This window comes from Anopheles gambiae, chromosome X (assembly GCF_943734735.2).
Source record: "Anopheles gambiae chromosome X, idAnoGambNW_F1_1, whole genome shotgun sequence".
Classification (NCBI taxonomy): Eukaryota; Metazoa; Arthropoda; class Insecta; order Diptera; family Culicidae; genus Anopheles; species Anopheles gambiae.
Window position 1 is genome coordinate 26,580,896 of NC_064600.1, and position 15,647 is coordinate 26,596,542.

Genomic DNA, 15,647 nt, shown 5'->3' on the forward strand with positions numbered 1-15,647 from the left:
GGGTATCAACACCAACGACCATTAGTGATGGGCGTTTCGGAGCGCACCAACGGCTCCGGAGCCGGCTCCGGACTAACGGCTCCGGAGCCGGCTCCGACTTTTTCCCGGAGCCGGCTCAGTTCCGACGGCTCCGGAGCCGGCTCCGCACCGACGGCTCCGGAGCCGGCTCCACTCCGACGGCTCCGGAGCCGGCTCCGCTCCTACGGCTCCGGAGCCGGCTCCGCTCTGACGGCTCCGGAGCCGGCTCCGTACCAACGGCTCCGGAGCCGGCTCCGCACCAACGGCTCCGCACCAACGGCTCCGGAGCCGGCTCCGGACCAACGGCTCCGAAGTCGGCTCCGGACCAACGGCTCCGTAGTCGGCTCCAGACTAACGGCTCTGCACTCACGGCTCCGTAGTCGGCTACGGACCAACGGCTCCGAAGTCGGCTCCGGACCAACGGCTCCGAAGTCGGCTCCGGACCAACGACTCCGTAGTCGGCTCTAGACTAACGGCTCTGCACTCACGGCTCCGTTCCAATGGCTGCGGAGCCGGCTTCAGGCCCACCGTTCCGGGGCCGACGGCTCCGGAGCCGGCTCCGCTCCGACGGCTCCGGAGCCGGCTCCGCTCCGACGGCTCCGGAGCCGGCTCCGCTCCGACGGCTCCGGAGCCGGCTCCGCTCTGACGGCTCCGGAGCCGGCTCCGTACCAACGGCTCCGGAGCCGGCTCCGCACCAACGGCTCCGCACCAACGGCTCCGGAGCCGGCTCCGGACCAACGGCTCCGAAGTCGGCTCCGGACCAACGGCTCCGTAGTCGGCTCCAGACTAACGGCTCTGCACTCACGGCTCCGTAGTCGGCTCCGGACCAACGGCTCCGAAGTCGGCTCCGGACCAACGGCTCCGAAGTCGGCTCCGGACCAACAATTCCGTAGTCGGCTCCAGACTAACGGCTCTGCACTCACGGCTCCGTTCCAATGGCTGCGGAGCCGGCTTCAGGCCCACCGTTCCGGGGCCGGCGACGAATCAACGGCTCCAGACCAACGGCTCCGAACTAACGGTTCAATAGAGACATCATTGTATGATAGCGTAATAAAAAATACGAATATATCTTCTCGCACGTGTGGAAACCAATACAGGATGTGATTGCAGTATTGACATGCATGACGTTGTGTAGCATTCGTTGGTCTCGCCTTTCTTAATAATATTCAAAAGTCATCGATGTTTTTTTTTTGATAAATTCTTTTATACATGACTTACTCTGCTATTTACGGATTTTCTCGATTGAAACTTCATTGAAAAAGTTATTTTGGTCCTTTGTGTTAAAACCGGCTCCGGAGCCGTTGGAGCGGAGCCGGCTCCGGAGCCGTGGGTGCAGAGCCGGCTCCGGAGCCGTCGGAGCGGAGCCGGCTCCGGAGCCGTCGGAGCGGAGCCGGCTCCGGAGCCGTTGGTGCGGAGCCGGCTCCGGAGCCGTCGGTGCGGAGCCGGCTCCGGAGCCGTCGGAGCGGAGCCGGCTCCGGAGCCGGCTCCGAAATTGTCTGGAGCCGGTCGGAGCCGGCTCCGGCTTCGGAGCCGTTTTGCCCATCACTAACGACCATTACTCAAATCTCACTTGCTTCAGGGCTGGTGGTTTCCAATTGGAGTTTATTATTTAAACAAACGTATCGCCGTTCTAGTTCTAGCGATGCATAACTTCAATGCGAAACCATACAACAGTACAAAGGAAATGAGAAAGCTCTCCTCCAAGCGATGAAGCTCAACTGGTTGGGGTATCCCACCAACAGAGAGCGCCACCAGCTTTTTCGCTATTTTTAGAATGCATGAGTCGTTTGCCGTCTGCTAAACGAAGTCTTTCTATATTCCGTTTAGGTAGAGAACTTGAGTCGTTTAGAAGCCGTTTAGTGGTCGTTTAGTGGATTTGTGGCACTTGGGAACCGACATACCCGGGTATTCCACACGTTTGGACGCAAAAAATTTACGGTTTTCATAGGTAAACAATGCTTTCTATATGTTAATGCTGTAAGCAAGTAATCTCGATATATTCTCTCTTACACCATTAATTCATTAATTTTTTTTCATTTTATGATAAATTTAACGGTCAAATTGAAATTTGGAATCGCTTGAATTTGACTCGAAAATAAGCACAATACGAAAAGAGGAAGAAGAGAAACGTCATTCTCCATACAAAATGTATGGAATACCCGGGTATGCTGGTTGCCAACTTACGTGGTAAAGTTAAAAAAATCAAAATAAAATACTTACAGACTGTTTACAATTACAACTTATTCACCAAAAAATCAGAAATTAAAAGTTGGGAGGATACGGAACATTTAAGGTCAATAAAAGTAGTGAATTAAAAGTTATTTCAGTTTAAAGTTAAAAAAATACCCGGGTATCCGGTTGCCAACTAGCCGGTGGTTAAATGAGCTACTTTGAGCTATAAGGATTGAAATTTTGAGCTATTTTTCGTCGCGCTCAACGTTGTCGCTCTATGTCTATTCGAACGGTTACTTTACCTTGTTCCTAAATCCTTGTGTTGTTTGTTTTGTTTGTTCTAGTGGGTCTAATACGTACGTCACACGATGCGTAAACTTTGGCGTAAACTGGATTTCATACGGACGTCACACGATGCGTAAACTTTGGCGTAAACTGGATTGCAGCCAAGGTGGATTTAAAAATATCAGGTGGTCTAATCTTGTGCATTTTGACAATTTGTCACTTGACGTAAGGTCCCCAGGATTCAAACTTTGTTTACATTTATTAAATTTGTTCATATAATTTATCTACCCCATTTTTTCAATTAAACATTCTTTAAAAATATATTTTGGACTTTGCGAGTTCTTATTTAACATTAAATTATGGATTAAAGTGTGTTATTTTGTGTTATTCCGTGAATTTATTCTATAATTCATTATGTTTTCGACATTTTTGATGATAAAAATTAAGAAAGCATTATTTTTTTCAATTTTCACATTAATTCCTCATTATCTACGAGCCGCATGGACAATTTACGTGAGATTAGAACTCTTACTCACATGATTTTAAATTTCGTGCATAAACAAATCATCAAATCTTTTGTAAAAATATCGATTTCGATAAAATCAATAGACACACAAAAATGCACATAATAACAAAGAAATCTGTTGTACAGGCGGTCCCCGAGATACACGGTTAATGGGGACCGAAAACGGCCGCAAAATACCGCGTATCTCGAATTTCCGCGTAAGTCGAATCTCGTGATTTCCAGCTAAAATATCACAAATTTTCGTGTAATTTTGCAAGTAGGGGGCGGTTTTAGTTACTTTATGAATTATTTGATATGATTCTGACTGAATATAACTGTTTTAAACCTTTTGAAATAGTTTTGAACATTCGATCAAAACGGAAATTATTTGGCAATTTGCAATTGATGTGTCAAATCAGTACAATTTGCTCAAAGAATTGTCAAATTTAGAAAACCGCGTATCTCCGAATCCGCGTATAAGAGGTACCGTGTATCTCGGGGACCGCCTGTATTTGCTATGCTTTGTGTGCGGAAACCAATGGTTAACGGTTCTAAAATGACGTAAAGTCCCTCAACTATGGCCAGCCCCCAAAGGCCCTTATCCACCACCTGATATTTTTAATCCACCTTGACTTCAGCCATCCAACCAAGGTGGATAAAAAATATCAGGTGGTGGATAAGGGCCTTTGGGGGCTGGCCATAGTTGAGGGACTTTACGTCATTTTAAAACCGTTAACCATTGGTTTCCGCACACAAAGCTTAGCAAATAGAACAGATTTCTTTGTTATTATGTGCATTTTTGTGTGTCTATTGATTATATTGAAAAAATGAGATATATTAACAAAAGATTTGATGATTTGTTTATGCACGAAATTTAAAATCATCTGAGTATGAGTTCTAATCTCACGCAAATTGTCCATGCGGCTCGTACATAATAAGGAATCAATGTGAAAATGGAAAATAAAAAATGATTTCTTGGTTGTTACCATCAAAAATGTCGAAAACATAATGAATTATAGAATAAATTCGGGGAATAACTCAAAATAACACACTTTAATCCATGAGATAATGTTAAATAAGAACTCGCAAAGTCCAAAATATATATTTTAAGAATATTGAATCGAAAAAGTGGGGTTGATGAATTATATGAACAAATTTAATAAATGTAAACAAAGTTTGAATCCTGGGGACCTTACGTCAAGTGACGAATTGTCAAAATGCACTAGAGTCCACCACCTGATAATTTTAAATCCACCTTGATACAAATCAAGCGTAAATTTTTGAATTTACGCCTCGTGTGATGTCCGTATAACGGTGCATTTATTTATGGGTGGTCGAGTTGGAAGTCGTGTTCGATTGGTGCCAGAGCGCCGTCTAACTTTCTTTTTTTGTGTTGATTGTGTTTACGCTTTGTGTGACGTGTCCATAAATAAACATGTTAATCAAGGTGGAACGTATAATGAGGTGTAGTTATAGCGCTTTTGGCGATCCCCCCCATGGGCTCCGATTTTGACAGATGGTTTTCCGCTTGTACAGGCGGTCCCCGAGATACACGGTACCTCTTATACGCGGATTCGGAGATACGCGGTTTTCTAAATTTGACAATTCTTTGAGCAAATTCAAGGTGTGTTTATTAAGGAGGTGAATTGTTAGCGCGTTTTCCGGGCGCCATCATTGAGTATTGTTATGTCAAATCACATACAATTTTCTATACCCCCCTCCAGCCCTCCCCGATTTTAATACCGGAGCCCCCAGTATTGTTATGTCAAGTCGTGAAATGTCAATTTGCTCTTAAGCACTTCACCTCCTAATATCCATACACCTTGAGCAAATTGTACTGATTTGACACATCAATTGCAAATTGCCAAATAATTTCCATTTTGATCGAATGTTAAAAACTATTTCAAAAGGTTTAAAACAGTTATATTCAGTCAGAATCATATCAAATAATTCATAAAGTGACTAAAACCGCCCCCTACTTGCAAAATTACACGAAAATTTGTGATATTTTAGCTGGAAATCACGAGATTCGACTTACGCGGAAATTCGAGATACGCGGTATTTTGCGGCCGTTTTCGGTCCCCATTAACCGTGTATCTCGGGGACCGCCTGTATATGTATTGATGGATTGTTTACATTTTGCATGGTCAATATTTGATGGAGATCAATTTTGGTGAATATTTTAGATTATTAGAACACAGTCCGTAATTTAAAATGGAATTTTTTCTTCGAGAACTTGAAGCGTTCGCCAAAAGCGGAAAACTAACTGTCAGTTTTCTTCGTCGATTCTTCTTCCACCTAGCTGTCAAAACGGGCTTATAACTTGACCTGATATCTTTACGGCCCTTGGATACAACTGAATTTACATTCCATTTACCAAATGTGATTGCACTCCAATGGAAATGTCACAAAACGCATTTAGTTTGACGACCAAGGTGGATTAAATATATTAGGTGGTGGTTAAGGGACTTTGGTGGGGTCGTCTTACAGTCCAAATAGACATACAGCGAAAACGTCGCGCGCGACGACATCGCGCTCAACAAAAAGTAGCTCAATTTTGCAAACAGAGCTACTCGTCGCGCGCGGAAATTTTGGTTCATCCTAAATAATCGAATTATCTAGTTTTTTTACAAGCCAGATTAATGCCAAACGCCAAAAAATAGATTTGAACGCATTCTAACCTATTTTTGTGTGTTATCAAATAAAAAAACAAGTTGGTTGACTGTGTCAGATGAGCTACTTTGATCTACACCGAGTGAAATTTTGAGCTATTTTTCTTCGCGCGGGACGTTGTCGCTCTATGTCTATTTGGACGGTTACCGTTCAAATAGACACACAGCGAGAACGTCGCGCGTGACAAAAAGTAGCTCAATTTTGTAAACAGAGCTACTCGTCTGGCGCGACTTTTTGCTTCATCCGAAATAATCAAATTATCTAGTTTTTTTTACAAGCCAGGTTAATGCCAAATGCAAAAAAAATAGATTTGAACACATTTTTATCTATTTTTGAGTGTTTTCAAATATAAAACCAGTTGGTTGACTGATTCAAATGAGCTACTTAGATCTATACGTAGTGACATTTTAGGCTCCTGCCGAAACTCGGAGCAATAACACACTATGAATTCGGCTGAATATTCCTTTTAAAATTGATCAGAACACTACAATGCGTATATCGACACATAATATGACCTTTCTTGTACCAAATATCACCAATTTTACGACAAAACATGCACTAACTTAAAAGAAAAATAAATATTTGTAAGCCAGTTCGCATCGTACGCTACAACCATCAAACTGTCAATTTTCTTCAATGGCTACTCTTTTTTAACGGAGCATCAAAATGGCTCTTAAAACGAGCCAAAATAAGCAATATAAAATTAATATTTAAAATGCTTTTCTCACCAATCTTGAGAAAGTAAGAGTCTTAAATTGCTTTTAACAAGTGTTTGTACATATTTACATTGATAAAGACACTTTCTGACCCGTATTTGCGCTGCCGAAAATAGGAACACAGCCTTCCGAAAATAGGAGCAAAATCAATGTTTGCATTTTTACGAATATTTATGAAAAAAAGGCTTTGAACCGGCAAATAAAAAATAGTGTATCATGCTATGATAGTTTATCAACCAGAATAACATCACTTTCAAGAAAAATAATAAAAAATGTTTATGTGTTAGCAGTTTTTGTGAAACTGCTGCAGTAGCGTGCAGAAAACTGGTACAGTTACCCTATGTCTTTTTTAACTGTTTATTAGAACGATACCTCGGTTTGTGAGATTGAGCTACTTTGTTTCGCGCGTGAAGGTCTCGCTCCACGTCTATAAGCGAAAGGTCACGGGAGTGACAAAATGCTGACAAATTTTTCAAAATGTGAGCTTTTGTCACTTTTTTGAGCTTTTGTCAAAATTTTGTGACCTGGAGCAGCCAGGAAAAAAAGTTGACAAAAGTTGACAAAATTTGACGTTCGTGAAAAAGCGTAAACAAACAGCTATTTGGCGCAGTTGTGACCCATTGTTATGATAACAATGCTAAAATGCATGATTCTAATTGATTTATGTACCTAGTTAGTGTTTCTTAAACAAAATATCGATAATATTCAGATGTTGGAGCTTTTTGTCGCTCTTGTGTATGTTTTTGGTGCGGCCACGAGAAAAGCTCTTTTTTGCAGTTGACAAGCAATTTTGACAAAGTTGAAAAAATTTTCAACATTTTTTCAGCTCCGTGGCCACGCGCTATATTGCACAAAAATATGCGACTTCGTTTCTACACAGACCTTGACGCAAAGTGTTCATGTGGATGTGATACACGTTGGCATCAAGGTGGAATGTATAATGAGGTGTAGTTATAGCGCTTTTGGCGATCCCCCCCCCTGGGCTCCGATTTTGACAGATGGTTTTCCGCTTGTATATGTATTGATGGATTGTTTACGTTTTGCATGGTCAATATTTGATGGAGATCAATTTGGGTGAATATTTTAGTTTATTAGAACACAGTCCGTAATTTAAAATGGAATTTTTTCTTCGAGAACTTGAAGCGTTCGCCAAAAGCGGAAAACTAACTGTCAGTTTTCTTCGTCGATTCTTCTTCCACCTAGCTGTCAAAACGGGCTTATAACTTGACCTGATATCTTTACGGTCATTGATGTTAATATAGAATAGTTAGGTGGCCTTGTTCCTTGAGGTGAAAGAACTCCGCTGGAGCCAAAGCCTCTCTAAACCATACTAACAACAACATTGCTTTGTTCCATATCAGAACACCTTTTCAACACCTATGGCCTCTGTAAAAGTATGTATAAATATAGTTTCATTTATTTTTTGGTTTTATAGTTTTTTTTTCATGTCAGGCCCCTTTGTTGGAAAATGCCGAGATGTTCGATCAAGAAGATATTAATCAGGAAAATAAAGTTTCAAATCAGCTTTTGTAAGTCCATTCCCCGTTGTTTAGCATGTTTCTGATAAGAATATTGCAGATAACATGTTTCCTTTTTTCAGACATCCATACGTGACTCTGTTCCATGTTCTATTCCGAATGGCTGCTATTATTTCATATTTATTATGTGGTTGGTTTAGCGACAGTTTTATTTTTAGCTTTGTATTTGTTGTGTTGATGCTATCGGCCGATTTTTGGACAGTGAAAAACATAACTGGTCGCCTACTCGTTGGGCTGCGTTGGTGGAACTATGTAGATGACAAAGGTGTATCAAATTGGATTTTTGAGACAAAGGGTCAAAGCTCATCCAACTTTAATTATGCTGAAAAACAAATCTTCTGGATTGCGCTCATAGCCTGCCCTATTGTATGGACGGGTTTCTTCGTTATTGCATTGTTTGGTTTGAAATTCAAATGGATGGTAAGTATTTTTCTTAATTTGATATCGATTTTATTTTTTGTATACATAGGTATTCCCCGATGTACGTCACACTCGTTATACGCGATTTCGCTATACCAAGGACTGTGCAGGAACGAGGTCAAATAATGTAGAACGATTTGATAAGTATGCAAAAGTTCGTTACAGCAGTTTGACATCTGAAAGCCCTTTTCGATTTGAATTTTAATTTTAATTGTAACGATAAATCGTGCTTGAAATCGCAAGAAAATTGTTAATTAGATCATACATTTTACTGGAAAAGTATGTACAGTCTGTTCCCGAGTTACGCAGTTCTCGACTTACGCGGAATCGGAGATACAGTCTGTTCCCGAGTTACGCGGTTTGTGCGTTCCCGAGGAATCCGCGTAACTCGAATATCCGCGCAAGTAGAATTTCGAGATTTTCAAATCAGAGACTCATCAACTGTCAAATCAGTGCAATTTGCTTCAAGAATCGTCCAATGTAGATAAATTTCATTTTTGCTGTTAAATTTAAATCACTTTTAAGCCATAAATATCAGAATGATTTGCACGAATCGTATCGAATAAATGATCAAGTGTATATAAATACTAAATTGAATTAAAAAAAAAGTCGAGTAGTCAAATGTTATGCCGGTCTCGTAGTACAGTCGACAACTCGTACGACTTAACAACATGCCCGAAGAAGAAGAAGAAGTCAAATGTTATTTGACTGAAAATCTCAAAATTCGACATACGCGGATATTCGAGTTACGCGGATTCCTCGGGAACGCACAAACTGCGTATCTGGGGAACAGACTGTATGCCTCTAGTAAATTTATATTTTTAACCTTCATTTCTATAACCACCTACCCGGGTATGTTTTGCGTTTTAAATTATTAATATCTTTTGATAGATGTTCCCAGCACGTCAGGGCAATTAACCCGTAACGGTGCTCTCGTCGAAGCGACGAATATTGGAAGCAACTCTGATCCTTTCGATCCCAAAGCCAACCAAATAAATAAGGCTTATTTCATTGGCTGTGAGAAGTTCAATTTATTGCTCATTTTTAATTCGCGAGCCCTTCTCGCAACGCGTGCTATTGTAGCGATGCGTAATTTACACTTACGTGAGAAGGCCGGCCTAACATTTTTCTTTACTTCCTAAACTAACTTAGTTTCCTAATTAATTAATTAAACCTAAAATTCTACCTTACTAATCCTTAAATAATTGTATGACCCAACTTCAATTTCCTAACTTCACATAAATCGATTCATTTCTTGCTATTAATTAATCCAAATTAATCCTAACGCTCCTACGCTTATCCCTTATTAATTCCTATGCTCTCTATTGTCGCTTACTTCCGTAAGCAAGATAGGATACGCTTACGCGCGCATCTCGGGCATTGCTCTTCCGAAAAGAGCAATTCGAGAGCGGCGCGCCGTTGAACCGATCCTAGCCGTTCGCTCATTCCTAGCTTGCCCTCTCCTTCTAACATGCCATTCTGCCACGTTTAGCCTCTCTCTCTCTCATCCTAGCCTCCTGAGAGTGGCACATCGTTAGACCAGAGGAGTCAAACTAGTAGGGGGTGGCGAACCACTACCGGGCTAGTACAAATATTATATTTTCGTCAGCGACATTCTTTCCCCTGTAATTCCTCGTAGAGGGGTTACATTACTAAGCTGACGAAACTATTTTGTTATTTATTCCTCCCTACGAACTTCTAACCTAGCTACCTTCAACGCTGGACGCTTCAGTGTTGTTTTACCTACTTTTATTGTTACTGAACGAACCTGTTTATCGTGCCCTTCGTGAATTTCCGTGACTATTCCCTTAAACCATTTTCCGCGGGTCTGCTCATCAGGGAATGTTACAATATCGTTTACGCGTAGTGGCTTCACCGGACTCAACCATTTTTCTCTCTTGACTAGTCGAGGTAGAAATTCCTTTATCCACCTAGACCAATATTGTTGAGCGATATATTGCGATTTCTTCCACCCTCCATCGGTATCCGTTATGTTACCCTGAGTAGGTTGCGCTTCTCCAGAACACCCAATTAAAAAATGGCTCGGAGTGAGGGGTTCGTTATCCTCGTGATCGAGGGGGATGTGGGTTAGAGGTCTATTATTTATCATAAATTCGATCTCTATCAGAGCACTTCTTAAAATATGCTCAGGGTATGGCTCATGACTAATCGAAAGCAGACTCTTTACTTCTTGTACCATGCGTTCCCATGCTCCGCCAAAATGTGGTGACGCTGCTGGATTGAAATGAAATTCTATTCCCTCCGTAGCGCATTTTTCTTGCAAAATTCCTATTTCACGGCATGCTCCCACAAAATTCGTTCCGTTATCGCAATACAAGTAGCCCACCCAGCGGCTCTAGTAGTGAGACATGTAAATAGTGCACACCAACGTTTTTCAGTTCGCCGTCCTTTCGATACCGTTAGTGGCCCAAAATAATCTGCACCCGTGTGTGTGAAAGGTTTAATAAATGGTGCTGTTCTACAAGCTGGTAAGGCTGCCACCAAGGGCGCTTGGGGTTTAGCACGGTCGTTTCTACACCAATTTGTTATCACCTTTTTCAGCGCTGCTCTTAAATCAATAACCCAAAAACGCTGACGAATTGCTGCTATGACTGTTTCCGGTTTTTTATGCCAATATTTTTCATGGTAGTAACGAAGAATTAGTGTAGTTATGTAGTTATTTTTCGGAAGTATTATCGGTTTCTTGGTTTCTTCGCCTAAGAGTTGTACTCTTGTCAGACGACTCTTAGCCCTCATTACTTTTTCTTTGTCTAGAGTAGAACAAAGGGTTCTTCATGGGCTCTTATTGGGAATGGGATGTCCTGCAGACAGCAGCACCATCTCTTCATTGAACCCTTCCCATTGGGCCTTTTTGAGTAATATTTTTTCCGCCGAGTCCAATTCCTCCTTTGTTATAATGGGAGACCATGACTCGAGTTTTGCCTTAGCTTTTAACCAATCGAAATATTTTAGACAAACAGCAAGAGATTTTAGTAGCTTGAGCCACTTTGATAACCAATTTACGTTAATAACACTCCAATCTAATTTGTTGACCGTTTTAGCTGTGCAACTGTGTCGCATTTTCTCCTTAGTTACCACTTCTATTTTTTCTGTTGAGTGTTTATAAATGTTTTTTAGGAATGCAGGCCCTTTAAACCATATTGATGGTCCGTTAGTGACCTTAGTGGCTTCGTCTGCTGGGTTTTCCTTTGTACCTATCCAATGCCATTGATTCGAGCAGCTTCGATTTAAAATTTCCCCGATCCTTAGAGCTACGAATTGTTTATATTTTCTTGGTTCCGAGGTGATCCACGCTAGCCCTGTCTTCGAATCAGTCCAAAAAAGTGCATCATCTAATTCCATCCTCATTTCCTTTGAAACAGTTTCTGCTAGTCTGGCCCCTAGAACTGCTGCTTGCAGCTCCAGGCGTGGGATCGACAGGGGTTTTGTGGGTGCAACGCGGGATTTAGCAGCTACGAGACTAATATCAAAGCCCCTTTTTGTGCGTGGTGCGTAAATACGCCACTGCTGCAAACGCCTTTTCAGATGCGTCCACAAATACGTGAAGCTCACGCCTTAGCACCTCTGATGCCGATGAGTAGCATCTGGGAATGTTAATTGTCTCCACTTCCTTCATCCTTACCACCCATTCCTGCCATCTCCTTTGCAGCTCCGCCGGCAAGTTATCATCCCAATCCAATCCTTGCCTCCAGATGTCTTGCATTAATATTTTTGATTCCACCACGTAATTAGCAATTAATCCCAAGGGGTCGTAAATTTTCATTGTGTTTGATAGTAATATTCTTTTGTGGCATTCCCTCCTGTTTCTATTAAGCCTTTTATTATATACTTAAGTGAGTCCCTATCTCTATCCCACCACTGACCGAGGATTTTATCGTATGTGTTGTCTGATTCACATATTTTCATCAGGTTGGCGTCACTCACTCTCTCTTTAGGTAGACTTTCCAATACTTTAACTGAGTTCGATAAAAAATTTCTGATATAGAATTTCGCTTCATCGTGTATCTTTATCACTTCCTTTGTTCTCTTGATCGCCAATTCATCGGAATCGAAACTGTCTAGATAATCATCTACATAATGGTTGCGGACAATTGCAATCGCTGCTTCCGGATACCTCGTTTGAAAAAGTGCTGCATTTTCGTTCTTAACGAACTGGGCGCATGCGGGGGAGCATGTTGCCCCGAAGGTCATTACCTTCATTTCGAAAATTTGTGGTTTATCATTTGGGTTGCTACGATAAAGAAATCTTTGAGCACACCGGCCCTCCTGCCTTATGCCCACTTGGTGAAACATTTCCTTGATGTCACCTGAAATGCCCACGCGTCCCTCTCTAAAGCGGATCAGTATGCCGAAAAGAGATGCAACTGCATCAGGTCCGGACAGCAATTGTGAATTAAGTGATATGCCATTATTTTTTGCTGCAGCATCAAATACAAGTCTCGGTTTAGGTTTGGGCTTGTTGTAATTTATTATAGCAAAGTGCGGTATGTAATTTAGTTTGGGATTATGTTCATCTCTCAATAGATTGTTCCCTTCGATCGCTTGAGCGTATCCCTTTTGACAATATGCAGCTATCTCTTCGTGATACCATTTTTTTAGTATCGCGTCTCTTTCCATCTACCTTTCTAAACATTGCAGTCTTCTTAGTGCTTGAGCGAAGCTTTCCGGAAGTCTGATCTCATCTCTCTTCCATAGTAGACCTATTTCATACCCGTTCTTCGTTTTATTTAATGTTTCCTTCATTAGTATTTTTGCACTCTCTTCTTCTTTTGATTGAGGCAAGTTGGTGTCGAGCTTAACACCGCACTCTTCGGTAGAAAAATATCCTTTCATTAGATCCGCCATTGTTTTTTCTTCTTTGCCATTCTCCATGAGAGAAAACAATCTTTCCTGTTTTGATTTTGAACTACTTGCTTCTAGTAATACCCACCCCAGGTGGGTTTGCATAGCTATTGGTCCTCCCGCGCGTCCTAATTTGGTGCGTAATGCACACATGAGGTGAGCATGTGGTAACCCGATAATTATTTTGGGTAGTCCATCGCGATAGCTTGCTAAATCAATTCCCTTTAAATGCCGATATTTTCTTTTAAGCGCTGCTCCATCAACGGTTTGTTTTGGTAGCTCTATTGACTCTACTGTTCTCAGGCCATCAAGGTTAATAAATTTTCCAGACTGGTCCTTAATCAAAATGGACACAGTTTGGCTGCCTGGTTCCTCCTGAATGGATCCGTTTGTCCAAGCCAAAGAAAATGGCCGAGGTGATCCCTCCACTTGCAGTTCTTCTTTGAGATCGCGTAAAATCAAGCTTGCGGAAGACCCTGAGTCCATAAAGGCAAAGGTCTCAAGTTCATTATCCCCGTGGCGGAAGGTCACAGGTATAATTTGAAAGTATATTTCAGGTAATTCCGGTTCCTTGTGAATGTTAAAATTTTCCGTGCGTACCGGTGTAGTTGGATTCTGGATTGAAATGCGATGGAGCAAGGTGTGGTGTCTTCCCCGACAACCATATTGCCTGCATTGCGGAGGCAAATAACAACTATGTGCATCGTGGTTATTTTTGATTGCAACAGTTAACACAGATGCGCATACGTCTGACGGTTTCCCATCTTCCTTCTATTGGCATATTTTTAAATTCTTGGCAATCAGTGGCTCTGTGATCATAGCCACAAATGAGGCATCTAAATCAAGATCTAGGAGGTGGATTGTTATAAGAGTTGTTTCGTTGCTGCGGTCGAGTATCGCGATTGACAGATTGAATATTATGAGGGAGCCTTTGAGAATTGTCTTGTTTCTTAGTGGTTTCGGCTGTTAGCATTATTGCTAACTCCTCCGTAGGCTTCAACCATGTGGCAAAATCTTTCAATGTTTTTATCTTATTTTTCCCAGTTTTTCTATTATCATCTAGGTGGTGCATGTACCACCTTTCCTTTATATTAGGTGGAAGTCTTTGTGCTAAGTCTTTCAAGAGGCGTTGGTCGTTGAGGTATTCTTCTTGATCTAGCGTTACCATGTTCACCACAAGGTTGTTTAAGGCGTGCATGAAAGCTGTGATTGACTTCGGCCTTTGCATTGTAGGATTCTCTACGTTCATTAATTCCTTCAACAGCGCGTTGTAAATCAAATCGGGCGCTCCAAATTCTTGCTTTAGACGCTTTATAATTAAATCGACGTTCTGCGCGTCGAGCATTAATCCGCCTACGCACGTCGCGGCTTCCCCCTTTAATGATCTTTGTAGGCGAGTTAGATTTTCCAAATCGAAAAATGTTCCTTCCGAAGAAGTTTTATCATAAATGGATTTAAAATGCGTCCATTTTTTTAAATCCCCGTCGAAAATCGGAAGCTCCATCAAAGAGTCCTTTGTTGCGCGCTTCTTCAATGCGTCAACCATTCCCCTGATAAGCACTTCGGAAACCGAGCTAGAGTTGTAGAGTTGCCGATGCGCTTGTCAATGCAACATTTCCTTCTTACGTCTCGCGTTTTTGTGGTTTATCTCTTTTCTGCTTTTTTAATTCTGTTTGTAGCTCTAGCATTTGCGCAGCTAGTCTAGCAATATTGGGGTTCGTTTCCTCTAAGTAGCTTATCTTGGTTTCGAGTCGCTTTTGCATTTCGACCTGCATTTCTTCGCAGCATTTCCGCGCGGTCTTCCTTCATTTTGACTATCTCCTCCCTTAAATGCCCTAGCTCATTTTCTTCCCCTCCCTCAAAAAGTACAATTTTCTCCTTAGAATTGGCCATTTTACTCACGATTTCGCAGTATTACGCTTCGCTGGTGTTACTAGGCTTGTAACAATGTTGACGTTACGCTGCCGCTGCTCTGCTACCGCTGCTCTGCTACCGCTGCTCTGCTACTGCTGCTCTCCTGCTGCTGTTGCACTTCTCACTTGACCGGGAATGGCGTTCTCCGGTTGCTGCTCGGGCGGGTGGCCCTTCTTCCTTCCTCGTTGGCCGGGAATGGCTTCCTCCGGCTTTCACTTCACTGCACTTCACTTCACTGCGCTAGCCGGGAATGGCGTCCTCCGGATAGCGGCTTGGGCGGGTGGCCCTTCTTCCTCGTTGGCCGGGAATGGCTTCCTCCGGCTTTCACTTCACTGCACTTTACTTCACTGCGCTGGCCGGGAATGGCGTCCTCCGGATAGCGGCTTGGGCGGGTGGCCCTTCTTCCTTCCTCGTTGGCCGGGAATGGCTTCCTCCGGCTTGCACTTCACTGCACTTCACTCTGGTTCACTGCGCTGGCCGGGAATGGCGTCCTCCGGATAGCGGCTTGGGCGGGTGGCCCTTCTTCCTTCCTCGTTGACCGGG

General features: G+C 42.4%; 1 protein-coding gene and 1 pseudogene across 3 annotated transcripts in view; one reads left to right on the forward strand and one right to left on the reverse strand.

Moving 5' to 3' along the window:
- Positions 1–7,300: 7,300 nt before the first annotated feature.
- The window catches only part of LOC1275199 (uncharacterized Golgi apparatus membrane protein-like protein CG5021), a 75,273-nt gene continuing 66,926 nt past the window's right edge, over positions 7,301–15,647 (forward strand). The window contains exons 1-4 of one of the 3 annotated variants that reach the window (XM_061648228.1): positions 7,301–7,443; positions 7,573–7,763; positions 7,822–7,898; positions 7,970–8,327. In XM_061648228.1, the coding sequence (XP_061504212.1) occupies positions 7,749–7,763; positions 7,822–7,898; positions 7,970–8,327 (450 nt within the window). In that variant the 5' untranslated portion in view covers positions 7,301–7,443; positions 7,573–7,748. Of the gene's footprint in view, positions 7,444–7,545; positions 7,764–7,804; positions 7,899–7,969; positions 8,328–15,647 lie in introns of those variants that run through there. The other 2 variants (XM_061648223.1, XM_314432.4) reach the window with 2 other exon arrangements.
- On the reverse strand, positions 11,906–13,676 carry LOC133391797 (uncharacterized; annotated as a pseudogene).